The 18,179-nt window shown below is 39.5% G+C and overlaps 1 protein-coding gene across 10 annotated transcripts in view; it reads right to left on the reverse strand.

Moving 5' to 3' along the window:
- LOC134224557 (glutamate-gated chloride channel) overlaps window positions 1-18,179 on the reverse strand; it is a 288,157-nt gene that overhangs the window by 23,618 nt on the left and 246,360 nt on the right. For 3 of the 10 annotated variants that reach the window (XM_062703947.1, XM_062703949.1, XM_062703950.1), the window contains exons 8-12: window positions 4,688-4,822; window positions 4,304-4,621; window positions 3,571-3,692; window positions 3,390-3,514; window positions 2,233-2,265 (exon numbers count right to left, since the gene is read on the reverse strand). In XM_062703947.1, the coding sequence (XP_062559931.1) occupies window positions 2,233-2,265; window positions 3,390-3,514; window positions 3,571-3,692; window positions 4,304-4,621; window positions 4,688-4,822 (733 nt within the window). The remainder of the gene's footprint in view (window positions 1-2,232; window positions 2,266-3,389; window positions 3,515-3,570; window positions 3,693-4,303; window positions 4,622-4,687; window positions 4,823-18,179) is intronic. The other 7 variants (XM_062703955.1, XM_062703956.1, XM_062703957.1 and 4 more) reach the window with 3 other exon arrangements.

Raw genomic sequence — 18,179 nt, forward strand, 5'->3', positions numbered from 1 at the left:
CGGAGAGTACCAAGGGGCCATCCACAAAGTACGTCACGCTTCTAGGGGGGGAGCTTCCGAGTAGCGTGACGAGTCATACAAAAATTTTAGAGGATTAATACAAAAAGTGTGACAAAGGGGGGAGGGGGGTCGAAAATCGCCAATTTTTGCGTGACGTACTTTATGGATCTTCCCCAAGGCATCACCAAGTGACCGAGAACGAGAGAACTCCACCCAAAACGACCCTTTCCAGGGTCCCAGCCGCTCTCACAGAAGAGAGGGGTTTTCGTACCACGCGCACACGCAGAAAATCAGAATTTTGAAAGAAAATTCTTCTTCACTAGCACTGCCGCCAACGTCAGCCACTCGATGGTTTAACGCAGAAACATGACTGACACCATTCATGCCAATGAATGTTTGCAGCTTCTCCTTCCAACGAGCTACCGTCGAAGAATTTCTGTCGTCTTCAAGCGATTATAAATTGCACTTCGAAAAACATTTCTCTCGGCTCATAAAAAATGATGACTCTGAAAAAACGTCGTTGATCGATTACCACTCCAAAACCTCCAAAGTCGGTTGAAAGACGGCTGAGATATTAACCCATACTTCCTGAACACTTTTCGTGACGGTCTCAAATTTGAATCTGCAGAATGAACCTCCTATCTTCCCGAAAGACGTCATCTATGATAAAATCAATGTTTCAATCACTTGCTTTAAAGCATGAGCTATGGTAGAATGTGTTGTTGGAGACCCAACCCTAATTTTCAGCAAGAAAGTTAATTGACTATGTTCTGGGTATTAAACCACCCGACTTGGACATTAATTTACAATGTTCTGAAAATTCAGATGTGAATATGTAGGGGAACGGTTCGGCACTTCATCCCATAGCTCCTATTTCCATCCCATGAAAAACAAAGCAATGAAAAGGAATTTGGTTTGTTTCTCATTTTTGTGTTTTTTCACGAGCGTGCACGCGTGTTAGCAAGAAGAAGCGACGATATTGGTGCTGTATTTCTTTATTTTGCGATGAGATGAATGTATGTTCAGTGAGATGGGGAACGGAACAGTTCCCCTACATTATGTGGAAGATTATGATTTGAAAAATGTATTGGAGGTAACAACTTTCTTCAATGGAACTCGAACCCATGACGACTGAGGGTCGTGGGTTCGAGTCCCATCGAAAGGAAAGTGATTACTTCCAATACATTTTTCAAATCAAAATCTTTTACATAATGTACATATTGACATCTGAGTTTTCAGAACATTGTAAGAAATACATGTTATGTTGGTATTTTAGAATATACTCCACATGGTAGCATGTCAATAGTAGTTAAAAGCATATCTTCGATTGTAATCAAAAAATAAACTTAAAGGCATGCAAAAATAATTACGCTCAGAATCAGTTCCTATTAATCGGAAGAGAACACAAAAAAGAAAGGGGACTAGATACGCATACAAAAGACGCATGATTTCTAGAGTTTCTCAAATGATCAAAACCATCTAAAAACCTTAGATAAAATCAATATTCAACAACTAATCAAAGGTAGAAAACCGTAAAAAGTGGGAATGAACCGAGAAATAAAATCTGGTGCAGCTTCTAAATTGTATCATCAGCCATTGAAGCGATTAACGATCAGCGGCACTACAGCCCGGTCCCCTATTGCACGATCGCTCGCCGTTCGCTTCCATCCGTGCAGTAGGATATCCGGCTGTTTACTATCATGGGTGGTGTGAGCTATGTGCGCGTGTAGCTGTGAAAGTCTGTGCTCAGTATGTGTTCGAATGTGGGTGTGTGGAAAGTGTTATCGGGGATCGTAAATCAGTTCAATTAGTACACAAGGAGGGAAAAAACTATGGTCAATCAGTTGCAAATACCCTTATTAAATTGATTTTTGTGCAGCTAGCGCATTCAATCAACCGCTATCGAAACGAGTTAAGGTCCTCTGACTAGTACACACTCGTTGGGGACTTGGGTTTGTATGAGTATGGATATGAGCGCACTTTTTATACAAATGACGGGAATACGGAATTGAGGATTTGTTCTAAATCAGGGGTTGCACCAATTACTAAATCGTTTCTTTACAAACAAAAAACTAGCATGAAAGGTAAGCTGCCAACCAACGTTAGAGGCATGACGACTTTTCGGAGCGAAAGTGAAGTGACAGAACTAGTCTAATTCGTTCGACTAAGTTTGAGTTATGCAACGAAATTTGGGAGAATAGTTTTGTATGGTTATATGGTTCGTATAATTACCCCCTTCCGAAGCACGGAACCTTCTTAAGTGGGCTAGAATGGTGTGTTCGAAGGATGGGGTGGAATAACAACAAAAATCAATTTAATTTAGACTTATACATATAAAATGGAAGGTTTGTTGAGCGTTTTGTTGTTCTTTTACCCTTTGGACACGATGGGAACATATGTAAATATTTTGAAGTATTGAATTGATTGATTTCAATAGTGTGCAATCTTTAACAACGGTGTTTCTAATTGTCCAGTCTTTTCGAAATCAAGAAACCATTGTTAATTGAAGAAATAATTGCAAACAAGTGATATAAATATGCATGGACGGCACCACAAAAAAACTGCCCCGTAGCATTAAAAACATGCGCGATGGATCGGAAATACAGAAAAGTTTTTTGGAATTGCAAAAAAAAAATCTGCTTTATAAATAAAAATTCTGAGGAATTTCTAATCGTTTTGTTTCGGTTTAAGAAGCGTTTCAAATAAATTAATGTGCGTTTAACAATGGAGCATAAAATAGATGTCTTCGATGATACAAAAGGATGAGTTGCATCATACATACTTGATTATAATCGTCGTTTTGAGTTTTTGGGATCGAAAAAAAAAATCCGATACGAAAGCAACGAAAATGTGAGAGATTATCCAACAGAAGTTTTATGAGGCCTTATTCAATCAAATTTAAGCAATCAATTTCGCTTCGATTGAGCTGCTTGGGAACAGCGCTCTTGAATCTTAAACATTTTGGGAAATACATTAAGTAACTGTATTTCCTCGCTCAAATCTGCAATGGGGGTTTTCGTTCACACCAGTTCCATGTCCAAAGGGTTAAAACTAAAAGCAATCAAGTAAAATGTAGAAAACTAAGAATGCACAACAACGGCATAAACTGGAAGCGTGTGGAGAATGTTTTCAGTGTGTAACTGTGTAATTGTATTGTGTTTGCTGCATGTGAACTGAGTAAAGAGTGCTGGTTGAATTTAGACTTGGCTGAACCTGAAGTTGATGTCACGGTTCTGGGTAGTGTTTTTGAGCTTTGACAGCGCACTGATCAACAAAACGCCAAGAAAATGTCACATTTAATAGTTTGTTTATATCACATCTAGTAAAAGTGTATGTGTTTTTTTTTCGAGTGTAAAGAGGAAGTGGGTCATGGCTCGTGCAAGACATACCTGGTTGGGAACCTGGACCACCAGGTCCGGCAGCAGTTGGGCCTCTTCGGGGCTTGCATGTGCACCTCGCACTGCCGTAGCTTTTCCATGGCCAAGGGATCACCCGGGTGGCGGACCAAGGGTTTCTACAAATTAAAACAAAGTTACTCGGGGCAGGCGACAGCTGGCAAACGTCATGTACCATCGCAAAGGTGGCGTTGCTGTCGGTGTCCAGCAGGTCGGACGCCGCGTCCAGGCTGACCTGTTCCATCTCGCGCCGTTTCTTCTTCATGTTCTCCCGTTGAATGTCCGCAGCCCTGTCCGCTTCGAGTGCGCATGAATGACAAAGAACGGGGCGACAAGACAGACAAGAAGCGCACAAGAATTTATGTGTTCCAAGACGCAATGAGTCGCGATCGCGCGATTTGTTTTTGTTTTAGTGTTTGACAAGTTGGCGATTACAGTGTTACGAGTAGTGTTTTTTTTTGTCAAGGACAAACATTCAAGTGTCAAACAGTGAGAGATCAAGTTTTTACGTGGCGTTACAATTTTGGTTTTACAGACAGCAAAAATTAATTATAGTAATCGTGATGTTAACATAATTAATTATATGCGCAATTTTTGGGCGTCATTCCAAGTGGGGCAAAGAACGGGAGTTTTACGTTACATCGCGAGTCGATTTAGGTTTGGTTGGTTTGCGAATCCAAATTGTTGTATATATTGTTGTTTTTGATCAAGAGGGGTTTTAATTCGGTTAAGCGAGCGGTGTGGATGATGATGTGAAATGAAGGGAAAAGAAATAAACAGAAACCGAAAATTGCAGGTGAAGTCAGTATCATAAAGTTATTAGAGTTTGCCTACGAACTAGAATCTACGGTAAATGGTTACTGCAAAGATAATTACAACAGTTATGCAGCCTGGGTCTGAGTACCAACCTGAACGGGAGGCGTAGTTGACCAGAGCGAACTCTAGCAGTGCTCCGAAGACGAACGTCAAGCAGACGCCAGTCCACACGTCGATGGCCTTTGTGTAGGACACCGGCGGTAGCGATGCGTTGATACCGGAGGTCTGGGTGGCCATGGTTAGCAGCGTGGTGACACCGAGCGATACCCGAGCCGGTACAGCGCCCTGATCGAGCCAGAAGGACACCCATGATACGATAACCAACATGCAGCAAGGGATGTAGATCTGGATCAAGTAGTACGAGAACTCTCGCTTGAAGAGAAGGTCCACCTTGAGGCAACTGTATTCACCTGAAAAGGAAAAGAAAGATCAGATACAAAGGAACTCGTCGTGTTTTGGGATAATTGACTACTTACCAGTGTTGGTTTTACTGTTACAGTAATCGGTTAAGAACTTCTCCAGGGTGAAGCGTGGTAGGTGTAAATTCTTCACCACCTGTACCGGGTCATCTTCCTTCCACAGGAATACCAAATCAGCGGTCGTCCAGCCGTCTAGAAAACAGGAATTATGTTAATCAGAAAATTATTTAGAGTGGAATGTCTTCGCTTGTCATAAGACAAGTTAGTACTATCCCATTTAATTCGACCACTTGATTTTGACTTTATAGACCTGTAATTTGACCTCGATGAAATAATACATCCAGACACCATTTTAGAAATATTCAAATTTGATGCTTTGCTAGGCGATACTCAGCCGCATCCTCATGACGTCAATCTCCGAGACCGGAGTTATACGAACTTGGGATCAACACTCCCGTAGGAGGGCGATCCGATTACGATTCACAATATCGATTTCCGGGTACTACATCGTCGATTAGGGCCCCACCAATACATAATTTAGTACCTTGTTCCAGTCACTAGTCTCGACTCCTAATGATTTGAACAACGTTCCAGTTTTTCTCCAATTGAGTCCAACATCCCAACAGACAAGTGGTCAATGGGGAGTTACCAATTTTTACGGATGATCTGCTTGACTGGCCCATTTTTGTTAGTAATTATAACCATTCATCACAAGCTTGTGGCTACTCAGACTCTGAGAACCTACTCCGTCTTCAAAGATGCCTAAAGGGAAGTGCCAAGGAAGCGGTTAGTAGCTACCTGCTACATCCCTCTACGGTGGCACAAGTTATGTCGACGCTGCAGCTCCTATATGGTAGACCCGAGCAAATTGTTCAAAGTTTGATTGCGAAAGTTCGTAGCACTCCGGCGCCAAAGAGTGAACGATTGGATACATTAGTGAGTTTCGATTGGGTGGTGTCAAACTTGTGCGGGCATTTGAATGCAGTAGGACTGGATAACCACCTTTCGATTTCTGTTCTCCTGCAGGAACTCGTCGATAAGTTGCCGACTGCAGTTAAATTTAACTGGGCGCTATACTAAAGTCAACTCCCATTGGTGGATCTGAGTGTATTTGGATCCTATTTTGCGAACGTCGTTACAGCCACTAGTAGTGTGATACCATGGAATGGAGGAGTTCCAAAAGTAGTTCAAGGGGGATCGAGCGAAGGTTAGGGACCGTGTGCATATCAATGCACATACTAAATCAGAATCATACGCTCCATACGCTGTGGTCGTGTAAGGGCCAAGTTTGTGGAATAGATGGATGCTCAAAACGTCATCATCGACTTCTCCATGATAAAAGTTCTTCGGAACCGAAACAGCTAGACATTGAAGAAAAAACGCTACGGTATCCCTTCATCGTCGGCCGTCATCGTTCAACCATTTCAGAGTGATTCCCGTGACTCTTTATAGGCGAAAAGGAAAACTCGGCTCAGCCTTGGAGGTCTACACGGTCTACCAGAGCAAACGATGAAGATCTGTGAATTAGCAAAGGAGTTTGCACACCTCCTAAATTAACTGGTTCAGGATTTGGAAGCTGCTTCCCCCGGTATTCTAATCGGTCACAACAACGTGCATCTACTCGCATGCCTCAAGATAAGAGTAGGAAGTGAATTTGAGCTTATAGCCACGTAAACGCACTTAGGTTGGATTGTCTATGGATGCCGACGTAGGACCGGGATCACCTTTCCGCATAGGCAAATGTTAATGTGTAAGCTGAGCAAGGATCACGTGTACGAAAAAACAATTGAGGAAGGTCATTCGCTAACGAAGGGGCCTTCGTTCACCTCAGATAGTCGTTGATACCAAGCTCCAGAGATCCTATACGAATCTGAAGACTTCTAGCTTGGAGATCAGGAGAATCGCTTCATCAAAACGGAGGAAGAGCTCCGAGTGGCATACATTGGCAAGCATTCTATTATACAGCCTCCCATACACGTTGAGCGCTTCTCAAAATGGGAACGATTGGATAGCCGTTTATCTGCAGCCGATCGGCTCGAGTTCCTGCCTTTCGATACTCAATATCCGATTATTCTACCGAGGGACAGCTACCGAGAGGACTGTTGAGCTTTGTAAAAAGAGAACTGAAACTGGTGCCGTGTCTACAAATCTACTCCAACAACACCATAAAGGGCACCACTTTCACCAGAGAGGCTCACTCCGTTCTTGCGCCCTTTTACTTATGTTGGAATCGATTACTTCGGCCCTTATCATGTGAAAGTTGGCAGAACGTCGGTTTAACGGTGCTCATTGCTCATTGACTCAATATAATATCAAACAAAAAAAATGTTTTGGTTATTTTACCAAAAATGCCGATTGGAGAAAATGGTCGTTTGGCAGGAAGGGCCATTTAGCTGCAAATGTTATTTGATCGAATATGTCGTAAGGCCGAAAGAGCTGTTTGGCCGAAAATGCCATTTGTTCGAAATGGTCGTTTGGCTGAAATTGTTTTTTGGCCACACTGGACATATGGCCGAAAATGTCGTTTGGCCGAACAGCTCATTTGCCTGGAAAAGTCGTTAGGCAAAATAGGTCATTTGGCCTAAATGGTCGTTTGGCAGAGGGGACCATTTGGCGCTTTGTTAAATTTCTTTTCACTCAAAGCGTACTAGCCCAATTCCTGGTGTTGAGTAGAACACTTAACGGACATGACCGAAGCCAATCTTTACGAAGGACATAAGAGATATTACGTCTCGATATAATCGACAAGGACCTAGGCGACAAACACAGGATCACAATTGGAAGCATAGAACATGGAATTGTAAGTCGCCAGGTTTTGCAGGTTACGATTTGATAATGTGGTATGTGGTGGTATGGTGACTTTTTTCAGCTATGGATCTCCACGAAATTCAGGAGGAGGTTGGCTGGCCTTGAAAAAAAATCAAGACCCTTGGGTTGACCAACTATCAGGAGAGCTACTTAAACACGGTGGTGAGGCATTTGGCTAGAGCGTTATATTGGGTAACTACTAAGATTTGGGAGGGAAAGGTTCTGCCGAAGGAATGGATAGATGGTATCGCATGTTCCATTTCAAAAGGGGGGTTAACCTGGATTGTAACCTCCACACATTGCTGTATGTCGCCTATAAGGTACCCTCCAAATTTTATGCCATAGACTAGCACCAATGGCAAGAAAGTTCTTGGGATGGAACCGGGCGAGTTTCATGGGCGGACGTTCTACCACGGACCAGGTGTTCGCTGTACGCCAGGCTATGCTTGGTTATTGTTGCTTTAGGGATCTAGAAAACCTCTTCATACCCCTAATAACCACGGGAAAGGTACACAGATACAAATTTCATCCATTTTCTTCAAAAATATAGATGTTTATTTCAAAATGGTAATATGTTTGAATCAAACATATTTATTTTTAAAACCAAATTAAATCTCTGTTTGTTTTATACATACACTAGTGGGTAGCCTCGCTCGCTCTTGCAAAAGTAAACAAAAACACAAGTTCGGATCGGATCCGGTCGGAAGTCAACAGAGGAGCAGGAGCAAGAGTGGATTCATATGTTTTCTTGCTTCCAAATTGTTGATAAGGATGTTTTTCAGGTACAGAAAGGTAAGTAAATGAAATATGAACGTTTCAAATTGTGAAATCTGGTAGTCAAATGCTACCAGAATATGAAAATTGGTAGAATTGATAAGAAAATATGAGTGGTCGAACCAAAACAATAATATAAATGTTTGCTTCAAACATTTAGCTGGTTGAAACAACTTGAAACGCACATTTGAGTCAACAAAAGTTTTCGTTCGCTTCAAATGCAACATTATGTTTGATCCAAACATATTTATTTTTAATGCCGAACAAACTGAATTTATGTTTGGATTTACCTAGAATATGTTTGTTTTTAACTTAGTTTTTTCTGCGTGTATTGTGTTAGTTGGGTGGGATAAAAAGAAGCATAAATGGGGATTCACATTGGAAATTGATAGCCAATGCAATATTTTTCTTAAAGGCAGAAGTGGTCGTCCCTTAATTTCCCAGCTAGTTATTCCACCAAGGAGTTCATAATCAACATTTTCAGTATATTTACTATGGCTTATTTAAAGCATTTCCTCAAACAATGTCATCACCAATTCCTCCAAAAGTTTCTCCGGATTTTCTCTTAGATGTTACTTTGAAAGCTTCCATAGTTCCTGTACAAGAACTCTTTAAGAGGTATAACTTGCTGATGTGTCTAGCCCCTGCGCATTCGATGTTCCAATGAACTGTCATTAATCGCGCTTTCGAACTTCGGGCACGAACGACTTTAAGTAACGATGAATAAAGAACATTGGTCTATTCTCTTGGTAGACACTCAGTAGATCAGTCCGGGTTTTGATTATTCTATCATCACAGTCTCCATCGCATGGGTACAGTACATTAAAGTGGCGACGTGGTTAAAGTGGCGGAATTTCGCGTGCACAAAAAAGACTCAATAAGGAAAAAAGTGAAAAAGTACGCTACATCTATAATAGAATTCCGACTATTGTGAATTTTTTTTTTGTTGGGATATCCTATCTGCTAGCACATCACCATTTTGTTGAGAAAGGTTCTCTACGGCTAAGTACGGCAAGTAAAAAGAGAAAAATTTCATCGGAGGTTGGTTCTACGGGAAACTGAATAGAACGCTTCCGTGGTAAGTAAAGTGCTGACGAGGGAATCCGAGCGATTGTGCACGAGGGAGCCATTTTGTGTGATGGCGTGGGGTTATTTGTTTTCAGCAGTATCACAAAAAGAACAGAAAAGGCCTTTTCGTATTGTTCATGCAAACAAAGAGTGAATGCAGAGATTATTCTTTGTTTCTTCGAGTACAATTAAAGCTTTTTTTTTCTACCACCCAACATAGATGCCAACGAGAGTTGTGAGTGCAAGATAGATAACATTCAGTGTCCTTATCACAATTAGCTGCAGGATCCGAGAATTCGACCGACAACTGGACCGGTAAAACGATACCGTGAACACCCGGGGAGGACACAGCTTAACGATCAGGGTGCGGAACGTGCGATATAGATCGATATCAACTGGAACAAAGGAGCGAACAAGAGGTTCCAAAACCACAACGAGGTGTTAACAATCGAGTCCGGCTGGTAGGGTCATAACCACTCTCACTCTGTACGACAAAGGTCGCTATTCGCAGAACGTTGCTGATTGGCAAAGGCCAGGGATCGATCGGTAAGTCGACATTTTATTTATTGCTTTAGATAAATCAAAGTGAGATTTTGTGTTTCTTTCATTCAATTGAGAATAATTGGTATTTTGTAATTCTGCTTCTTTTCTTTTAACTTATTATTTTTACCAAACATTTCGACATTGATTTAATTTTTTACCTTGAGCTACAATTTTTATTCGTAAAATCTTCATTATACATATTTTACCGAAATATCTACCCATTAACAATAGTTCATTATGAGTTCTTCAAGCATAGCTTGTACTGTTGAGCCCTATCGTAGGGGCAACAGTTTCAATGACTGGTACACACGATTAAAATACTTTTTTATGGTGAATAAGGTTAAAGATGAAGAGAAAATGCCATATTTCATAACCCTTAGTGGTCCCACAATTTTCGAGGAAATTAAACTCTTGTATCCCACCGGAAATTTTGAAGAAATTGCTTTTGACGATTTGATTGCAAAATTGAAAAATCGCTTGGACAAAATTGATCCGGATCTAGTTCAACGATATAAATTTAGTACAAGAGTGCAACAGCCGGAAGAAACTACTGAAGATTTCGTTCTAGCACTTAAGCTACAGGCGGAATTTTGTGGATTCGAAAATTTTAAGGAAGTAGCAGTTCTCGACCGTATTATTGCGGGGCTGCGAGACAAAAATTTGCGACAAAGACTACTTAGCGAAGAAAAATTGAAACTAGCGTCAGCTGAGAAAATAATAGCAACTTGGGAGGTAGCCAAAGCAAATGCAGGCACTGCTGAGGCACCTAGGAACTATCTGAACATGGTTGCGGCCGTTGACAGATATCATAGACGTTTATGATTTGGCCAATAAATATCAGAGGGAGGAGAATGATCAGGTAGCTGGAAGTAGCCGCGGTCCGGTGAAAAGCCGATTGGGGTACAGATCCTACGATAGAGCAATACAACAAGGTAGAGGAGGGCAACATCGGTTTGGAATGAGTGAAAGGAGAAATGGGACATATGGAAGATCACGACCGGATTACTCCCAAATGGTGTGCAACTACTGTGGCATTAAGGGCCACATAACAAAAAAATGTTTTAAGCTGAAAAATTTGCATCGGGATGCTGTAAACTTGGTGGACTCGTACAAACCTGGACCCTCGGCAGAAAGACACATTCACGAACTACTCAGTAGAATGCGGACAACAGACTCAGATGATGAAATCAGCGACACAGGTGACTTACAATGCATGTTAGTGTCGTCTATAAATAAAATCAGTAGTCCTTGTTTGATACAAGTGGAAGTGGAAGGTAAATACCTTGAAATGGAGGTTGATTGTGGATCGTCCGTCTCAGTGATGAGTAAAAATCAATATTTTGCTATCTTTGACAAACCTTTACTGAGTTACAGCAATGAGCTGATAGTCGTAAATGGGGCTAAATTAAAAATAGCGGGGAAGGCAATGGTCTCAGTTAAATTCAAAGGAAAAGAGGAAATGATGAGCTTGTTGATTCTGGATTGTGAAAACACATTTTACCCCTTGTTTGGTCGAACATGGCTAGATGTTTTTTATCGAGATTGGCGATATTTTTTCTCAGACACAGTGGCTGTAAATAATCTACATAGTAAGCCCAGCGAATATGCTGTTGACGAGCTCTGAAGCACAAATATAGCAATGTTTTTGAAAAGAATTTTTCCATGCCTATTGTAGGCTTTAAGGCAGAACTTATAATGAAAAATAGGTCACCTATTTTTAAAAAGGCTTATGAAGTGCCATATAGATTGAGAGATAGAGTTTCGGACTATTTGAATAAACTAGAAGAGAAGAAAGTTATAACTCCTGTAGACACTAGCCAATGGACATCACCTATTATTATTGTCATGAAAAAAAAATAACGATAGAGTAGAGTGGGGCAAGAGTGCGCGTGGGGTAAGAGTACGTTTTCGTAATATAATGGTAATAAAAAAAGATAAACTAGCAGCACAGCATCAGTTTGACAGGTATTCTGGCCAACTATTATCATGTGTAATTGTGAACGATTTGAATAAACAACAAGGGAGATATGGAGTTAGATATTTTTTTGGTCATTTTGCTCAAAATAATTGCGTTTCCGCAACTAGTATTTTATTACCATATATACGTTCAATCAGGTGAACACTATACCATTTCGATAACCTATTGTATAACCTATTTATGGTGCAGAACACCAATCGGGTTGGTTTTCCAAGAAGTCAAAACCATTACTTGAATAAATTTTGGGACTGTGGGGTAAAAGTACGCAGGAACGGGTGGGGCAAGAGTACGCATGTGAATCTTCAAGTTTTGATGTCAAACCCGTATCTCCGGCCGAAATAAGACTACTTCCAAAGCGTAAAAATCCACAACTAAGAAAAAAGGGACAGAAATCGAAAATTATCACAAGTTTTAAGGATAAGTTGAAGTAATTTGGTGTTAGAAAAGACTTAGCGAACAAAGCACTGAAGCGAAATGATGAAATTGTATTAGGACTTGTTGTACACCTAAACATAGTATGAAAACACAATTTCATCTAAATGATGATTTCATTTAATCAAAAGAAACATCCATAAATTACGCAACGCTTAGCTGAAGGGGTTGCGAGATGTATGACTATCCATATAATTTTTAGAGGATTTATACAAAAAGTGTAAAATAGGGGGGAGGGGTGATGAGATAGCCAAATTTTACGTTACGTGATTGGTGGACTTTCTTTAAGGAAAATTCTTTTGTTTACGCTACGCGAAACCTGATACATTTTTACCTAGGTCTGTAGTTTTTTGTATATAAAAAACAATGGTTTTTCGTATGAAAGTGCACATTTCTAGGACCCCCTCCCCCTTTAAAAGTTACGTAATCTTTGAACATTCCCTAATAAATGTTCATTAAATATCAATTAAATATTATTAACTCTTATTTGTCTTAATATATACTTAAAGCACATGATTGGATAAATGCGTACTCTTACCCCACCCGATGCGCACTCTTACCCCACCGGTGGGGTAAGAGTGCGTTTTTCACTTGTCTTACAATAATGATTCTACTTAAACGAATATCAATAATTTCAATATTTTTTTCCGCTGGGTAACATAAAGGAAGAGTATATGAATCATCGACATTGATTTGATATGCAGAAGCTTGTTTCATAAGGGCCACATGATCGATTGAAAACTAAGTGCGTACTCTTGCCCCACTCTACTCTATCCGTTTAGTAATAGATTGCAAAGTGTCTCTTAACAAATCTCTTATTCCCAATACATATCCTTTACCAACTGCACAGGATATTTTCGCCAATCTGGCAGGCTGCAAATATTTCTGTGCACTAGATTTAGAAGGTGCTTATACGCAACTGGAACTTTCTGAGAGATCAAAAAAATTTGTAATCATCAATACAATGAAGGGTTTATACACTTATAATAGACTGCCACAGGGAGCATCATCAAGTGCTTCCATTTTTCAACAAGTAATGGATAAAGTTTTGCAGGGGATTGATAATGTAACATGTTATCTTGATAATGTTTTGATTGCCGGTAAAAACCCGAAGGAGTGCCGAGAAAAACTTGTATTAGTATTAGAGAGATAAGCTAATGCTAATATTAAAGTGAATTTTGAAAAATGTAAATTCTTTGTGACGCAGGTCTCCCATTTGGGGCATATAATAAGCGATAGGGGACTAATGCCCTGTCCCAATAAAGCTTCGACCATTGTTAAGGCAAAGGCCCCTAAAAATGAAACAGAACTGAAATCCTTCTTAGGGTTGATAAATTATTATCACTGATTTATTCCGCGTTTATCTAGCAAACTATACCACTTATATAATTTGCTTAAATCTAAAGTAAAATTCATTTGGGATGATAACTGTCAGAAGGCATTTGAAGAAAGTAAACAATCGTTGGTTAAAGCAAACATTTTGGAATTTTTTGACCCTAAGAAACCTCTTGTTGTTATTTCTGATGCATCAAGCTATGGTCTTGGCGGCGTATTAGCCCATGTGGTGGACGACATTGAGAAACCCATTAGTTTCACATCATTTTCATTAAATTCAGCTCAGAGGAAATACCCTATCCTGCATCTAGAAGCATTAGCGTTGGTTTGTACGATAAAAAAAATTCCACAAATATTTGTATGGGCAGCATTTTAGGATATATACAGATCACAAACCTTTAGTTGGAATTTTTGGGAAAAACGGAAAGCATTCAATTTACGTTACAAGACTTCAACGGTTTATTTTGGACTTATCTATTTACGATTTTGACATACAATACAGACCATCGCATAAGTTAGGAAATGCTGATTTTTGTTCCAGATTTCCTCTACAGCAGGAAGTTCCAGAGGAACTAGATACAGAGATTGTTCAGAGCATAAATTTTAGCAAAAATATACCCTTAGACTCAAAAATAATTGCGGAAGCCACAGACAAAGACGATTTCTTACTTAAAATCAAACTATATATGCTGAATGGTTGGCCTGAAAGAGTGGATAAACAGTTTATAGATGTGTTTGCAAACCAACAGGATTTGGAATTGTTTAAAGATTGTTTACTTTACAAAGATAGAGTTATAATACCAAGGATTTACCAGAAGCAAATACTTAAACTCTTACATGGAAATCACGCTGGAATAGTAAAGATGAAGCAGTTTGCACGGCGTATGGTTTACTGGTTTGGTATAAACAGTGACATTGAAAACTATGTTGCTAGTTGTGAAGCTTGCAACGGCATGGCAATTGTTTGTAAACCTAAACAATCGTCCAAATGGACACCGACAACAAAACCATTCAGTAGGGTTCATATAGATTTCTTCTTTTTCGAACATCGTACGTATCTTCTAATTGTAGACAGTTTCTCCAAATGGATTGAGATTGAACACATGAAACAAGGAACAGATTGTAAAAAAGTTTTAAAGAAACTAGTGGCATTTTTTGCGCGTTTTGGGTTACCGGATGTTCTAGTTTCGGACAATGGTCCTCCATTCAACTCTTACAATTTCACGAACTTTCTAGAAAGGCAAGGAATTAAAATTATGAAAAGTCCACCCTATAATCCATCAAGTAATGGACAAGCCGAGAGATTAGTCAGAACGGTAAAAGAGGTTCTCAAGTGTTTCCTATTGGAACCGGAGGTGGTTGAGTTGGATCTGGAAGACCAGATAAACTTGTTTTTGTTTAATTATAGGAATAATAATTTGACGAGTGACGGACATTTGCCGTCTGAGAAAATATTTAGCTACATGCCAAAGACTATTTTAGACCTTATAAATCCCAAAAAGCATTATAAAAAATATATGGCGATACCACAGCCGGATGACGAAGTTGTCAAGGAAACACTAAGCGGGAAAATCCCGAGGCATTCAAATGATGTAATTGATAAACTGATGGCTGGAGATAAAGTGTGGTATAAAAACCACGACCCCAATCTCCATGCTAGATGGATTAAGGCAACTTTCATAAAAAAATATTCTCCCAATACCTTCCAGATACGGATTGGAAGCACAGGCGTAATGGCGCATCGGAAGCAGCTAAAGATCAGTAGGAGCGCGTCATCCTGGCAAGGGCCGAATGTTCTCATACGTCGACCCGGAGAGGACGATAATACAAACGTTGAGATGGGGGTTTCTTCTGCACCACCCGAGGATAGTGATCAAGAGAATGAGCCAATGGAGCCTCCTAGAGAAGGTAGAAAACGGAAGCACGTCGTTTCCGGAAATGATTCTTCAATCCCCAGAAGATCAAAACGCAAGAAAATAACAAAAAGGAGTGATGATTTTTACTATAACTAATTTTCATTTTCGATTGTTTAAAAACGATTTGCATCAAAGTTGAATTTCGAATAATTTATTTTATAGTCAAAATAAGTTATCATGTTATGAATTCGAATATTGTTTGACGATGGTCAGTTTGATAGTTGATAAGATAAAGTTTTTCCAAAAGGGGAAGAATTGATGTGTCTAGCCCCTGCGCATTCGATGTTCCAATGAACTGTCATTAATCGCGCTTTCGAGCTTCGGGCACGAACGACTTTAAGTAACGATGAATAAAGAACATTGGTCTATTCTCTTGGTAGACACTCAGTAGATCAGTCCGGGTTTTGATTATTCTATCATCACAGTCTCTATCGCATGGGTACAGTACATTAAACTTGCCAAAAGTTGGTCCTAAATAATGCTACAAATAACCCGTCAGGACTCAGGTGTATCTACCCAAGCAATACACATGTTGTACGCAGAGTCTATTATATAGAGTTACGCAAAGAGGATCTTCTTACACTTGTTCTGAATGATGCTCTTGTTATTCTGTTGCCAACTTTCACTTTTGTTCAACCCTTCAAGTGACTTCACGGGAGCGTTCACTTCTAAAGCTTTTTAATTTGATAACCTAGTCACCCACAGAGTGCAAACACGTGAGTTTCTTGTTGCTACTTTATTGGGGAATGTATTGATGTTTTTTGAAGCTGTTTCTAGATCAAATCTAATACATTTCAATTCATGCGTTTTAATTCGCCATAATAATCATTAGGCGATAACAATACTTCCGCCTCGCTAACAAGCATTTGTTTACTTTGCTCGATAGGTAGACGGTTTGACAGTTCAATAGGTAGATTTGGCTTCACTCTTTGCGCAACTATATATATATAATAGACTCTGGTTGTACGTAGATCCAGAGCTTAAAATATTCATCTTCATGAAGCAAATTCAGTCCGAATTTTGATAAACATCGCATGAATATTCAAAACATAGAATGACAATGTCAAACGACTTCTCCACCAACTCATTCATTCGACTGTCACTGAGTGTGCTTACTACGTGGTGAAAAAACATAATTAGCATTGTAGGATATGTTGTTGTTTACCGTTGAAAGTGCCTCGCGGATGAAAATCAGATTCAGTTCTATGTGATAAATTGCTTTACTCATTTGAAAAGTGTTCAGATTTCAGATAATTTATCAATTTGTAAAATGTGCAAAAATATTCAATGAATATTGACAGTCCAGAGCCGACTATGAATGTGTCTGGAAGTGAGCTGACAAGTGAAGGAAGGTGGACTTCACCAAAAAAATTCGATTATTTTACACTCTGCGTAGATCACAGTAGTTTATGTGTGACCCGACTTAGTCACAATTAGGTTGCTGTAACCAATTTCATTAGACTTGTGCTGCTTGGGTAAGAAGTGTATTACAACTTGTGTTATAGACTTCTTCCAAAAATCTTTGCAACCTTCTATTCCTTTTTGATAGACTTGTAGAGGATAGGATAGAAGACCAATAGATGATACCAAGGACCAAGGACCCCAAACTTTGGTTTATTTTTTATTGCTTAGTGAAGTAATTAATTAGAAATGTTCGGTACCGATCAACTTCTTCTACACTTACCACATAGCTTTGCACTCCAAAATCAAAGTTTGTATATGGTGTCCTGGAGATGTTTAGTTTAGAAAGAATTTGTCAATTTTGAAAAATCTCATTGATTTCTCTCCAGGACCGCGCTTCAAGATGCAACCAAAAATTAACTGAAATATGTGTTCTTTTATGATCGCCAGTGAAGAAATTTTTTGAAAAAAAATGCAAGCGTCGCTTTGCAATCCAAAACGAAAGTTAAGGACACTTTGTATTGTCGATGTTTTTTAAACCATCACTCTTTTTAAGAAATCTGTTCTTTTTCGTTGAATATCTGACCTTCTAGGAATAAAATCCCATTATCAACGAAACAATTCTCAGAAATTGGCGGTATTCATAACAATCTCAATTTATTGGATTTTCAACAGCTCCAACCGTTTATATTCCATTTCCAGACTGTCTATATTCCATTTCTACTGTTTCTAGATATCGACAAATCATTGACAGTTTGTTTCTTTCCGATCTACTAGATGTTTGGTCGAATGGAGCGCGGCTTTGCAATTCAAAACGTAGTCCTGCAGTTGTTTGGTCCAGAAGCAATTGGTCAGTTTTGAAAAATCTCATTTTTTCTTTCGTGGACCGTGCTTCAGGATGCAACCAAACATTAGCAGAAGTTTGAGATCCCATTTAAAAAAAATGAAACGCAGCTTCAAAATTCAAAACGAAAGTTTTTTTGAAATCCTGGAGATGTTTGTTCCAGAAGGAATGCATCCAGAAGGAATTTAAAAATCTCATTACTTAAAATTAATTGAAGTTTGGGATCCCTTATGACGCAATTTTTGAAAATCGTAAGCCCATACTTCCTGACCACTTTTCGTGACGGTCTCAGATATGAATCTGCAGAATGACCCTCCGATCTTCCGAAGGACGTAATCCTACGTCGAAAAATTGGAGCGCGATTTTGCAATCCAAAACGAAAGTTTGTTTGTAGTCCTGGAGATGTTTGGTCGGACAGCTGAACGACCGCGCGATCGGCCGAAATATTGT

The sequence above is a fragment of the Armigeres subalbatus genome, chromosome 3, assembly GCF_024139115.2.
Source record: "Armigeres subalbatus isolate Guangzhou_Male chromosome 3, GZ_Asu_2, whole genome shotgun sequence".
In the NCBI taxonomy this organism is placed as follows: Eukaryota; Metazoa; Arthropoda; class Insecta; order Diptera; family Culicidae; genus Armigeres; species Armigeres subalbatus.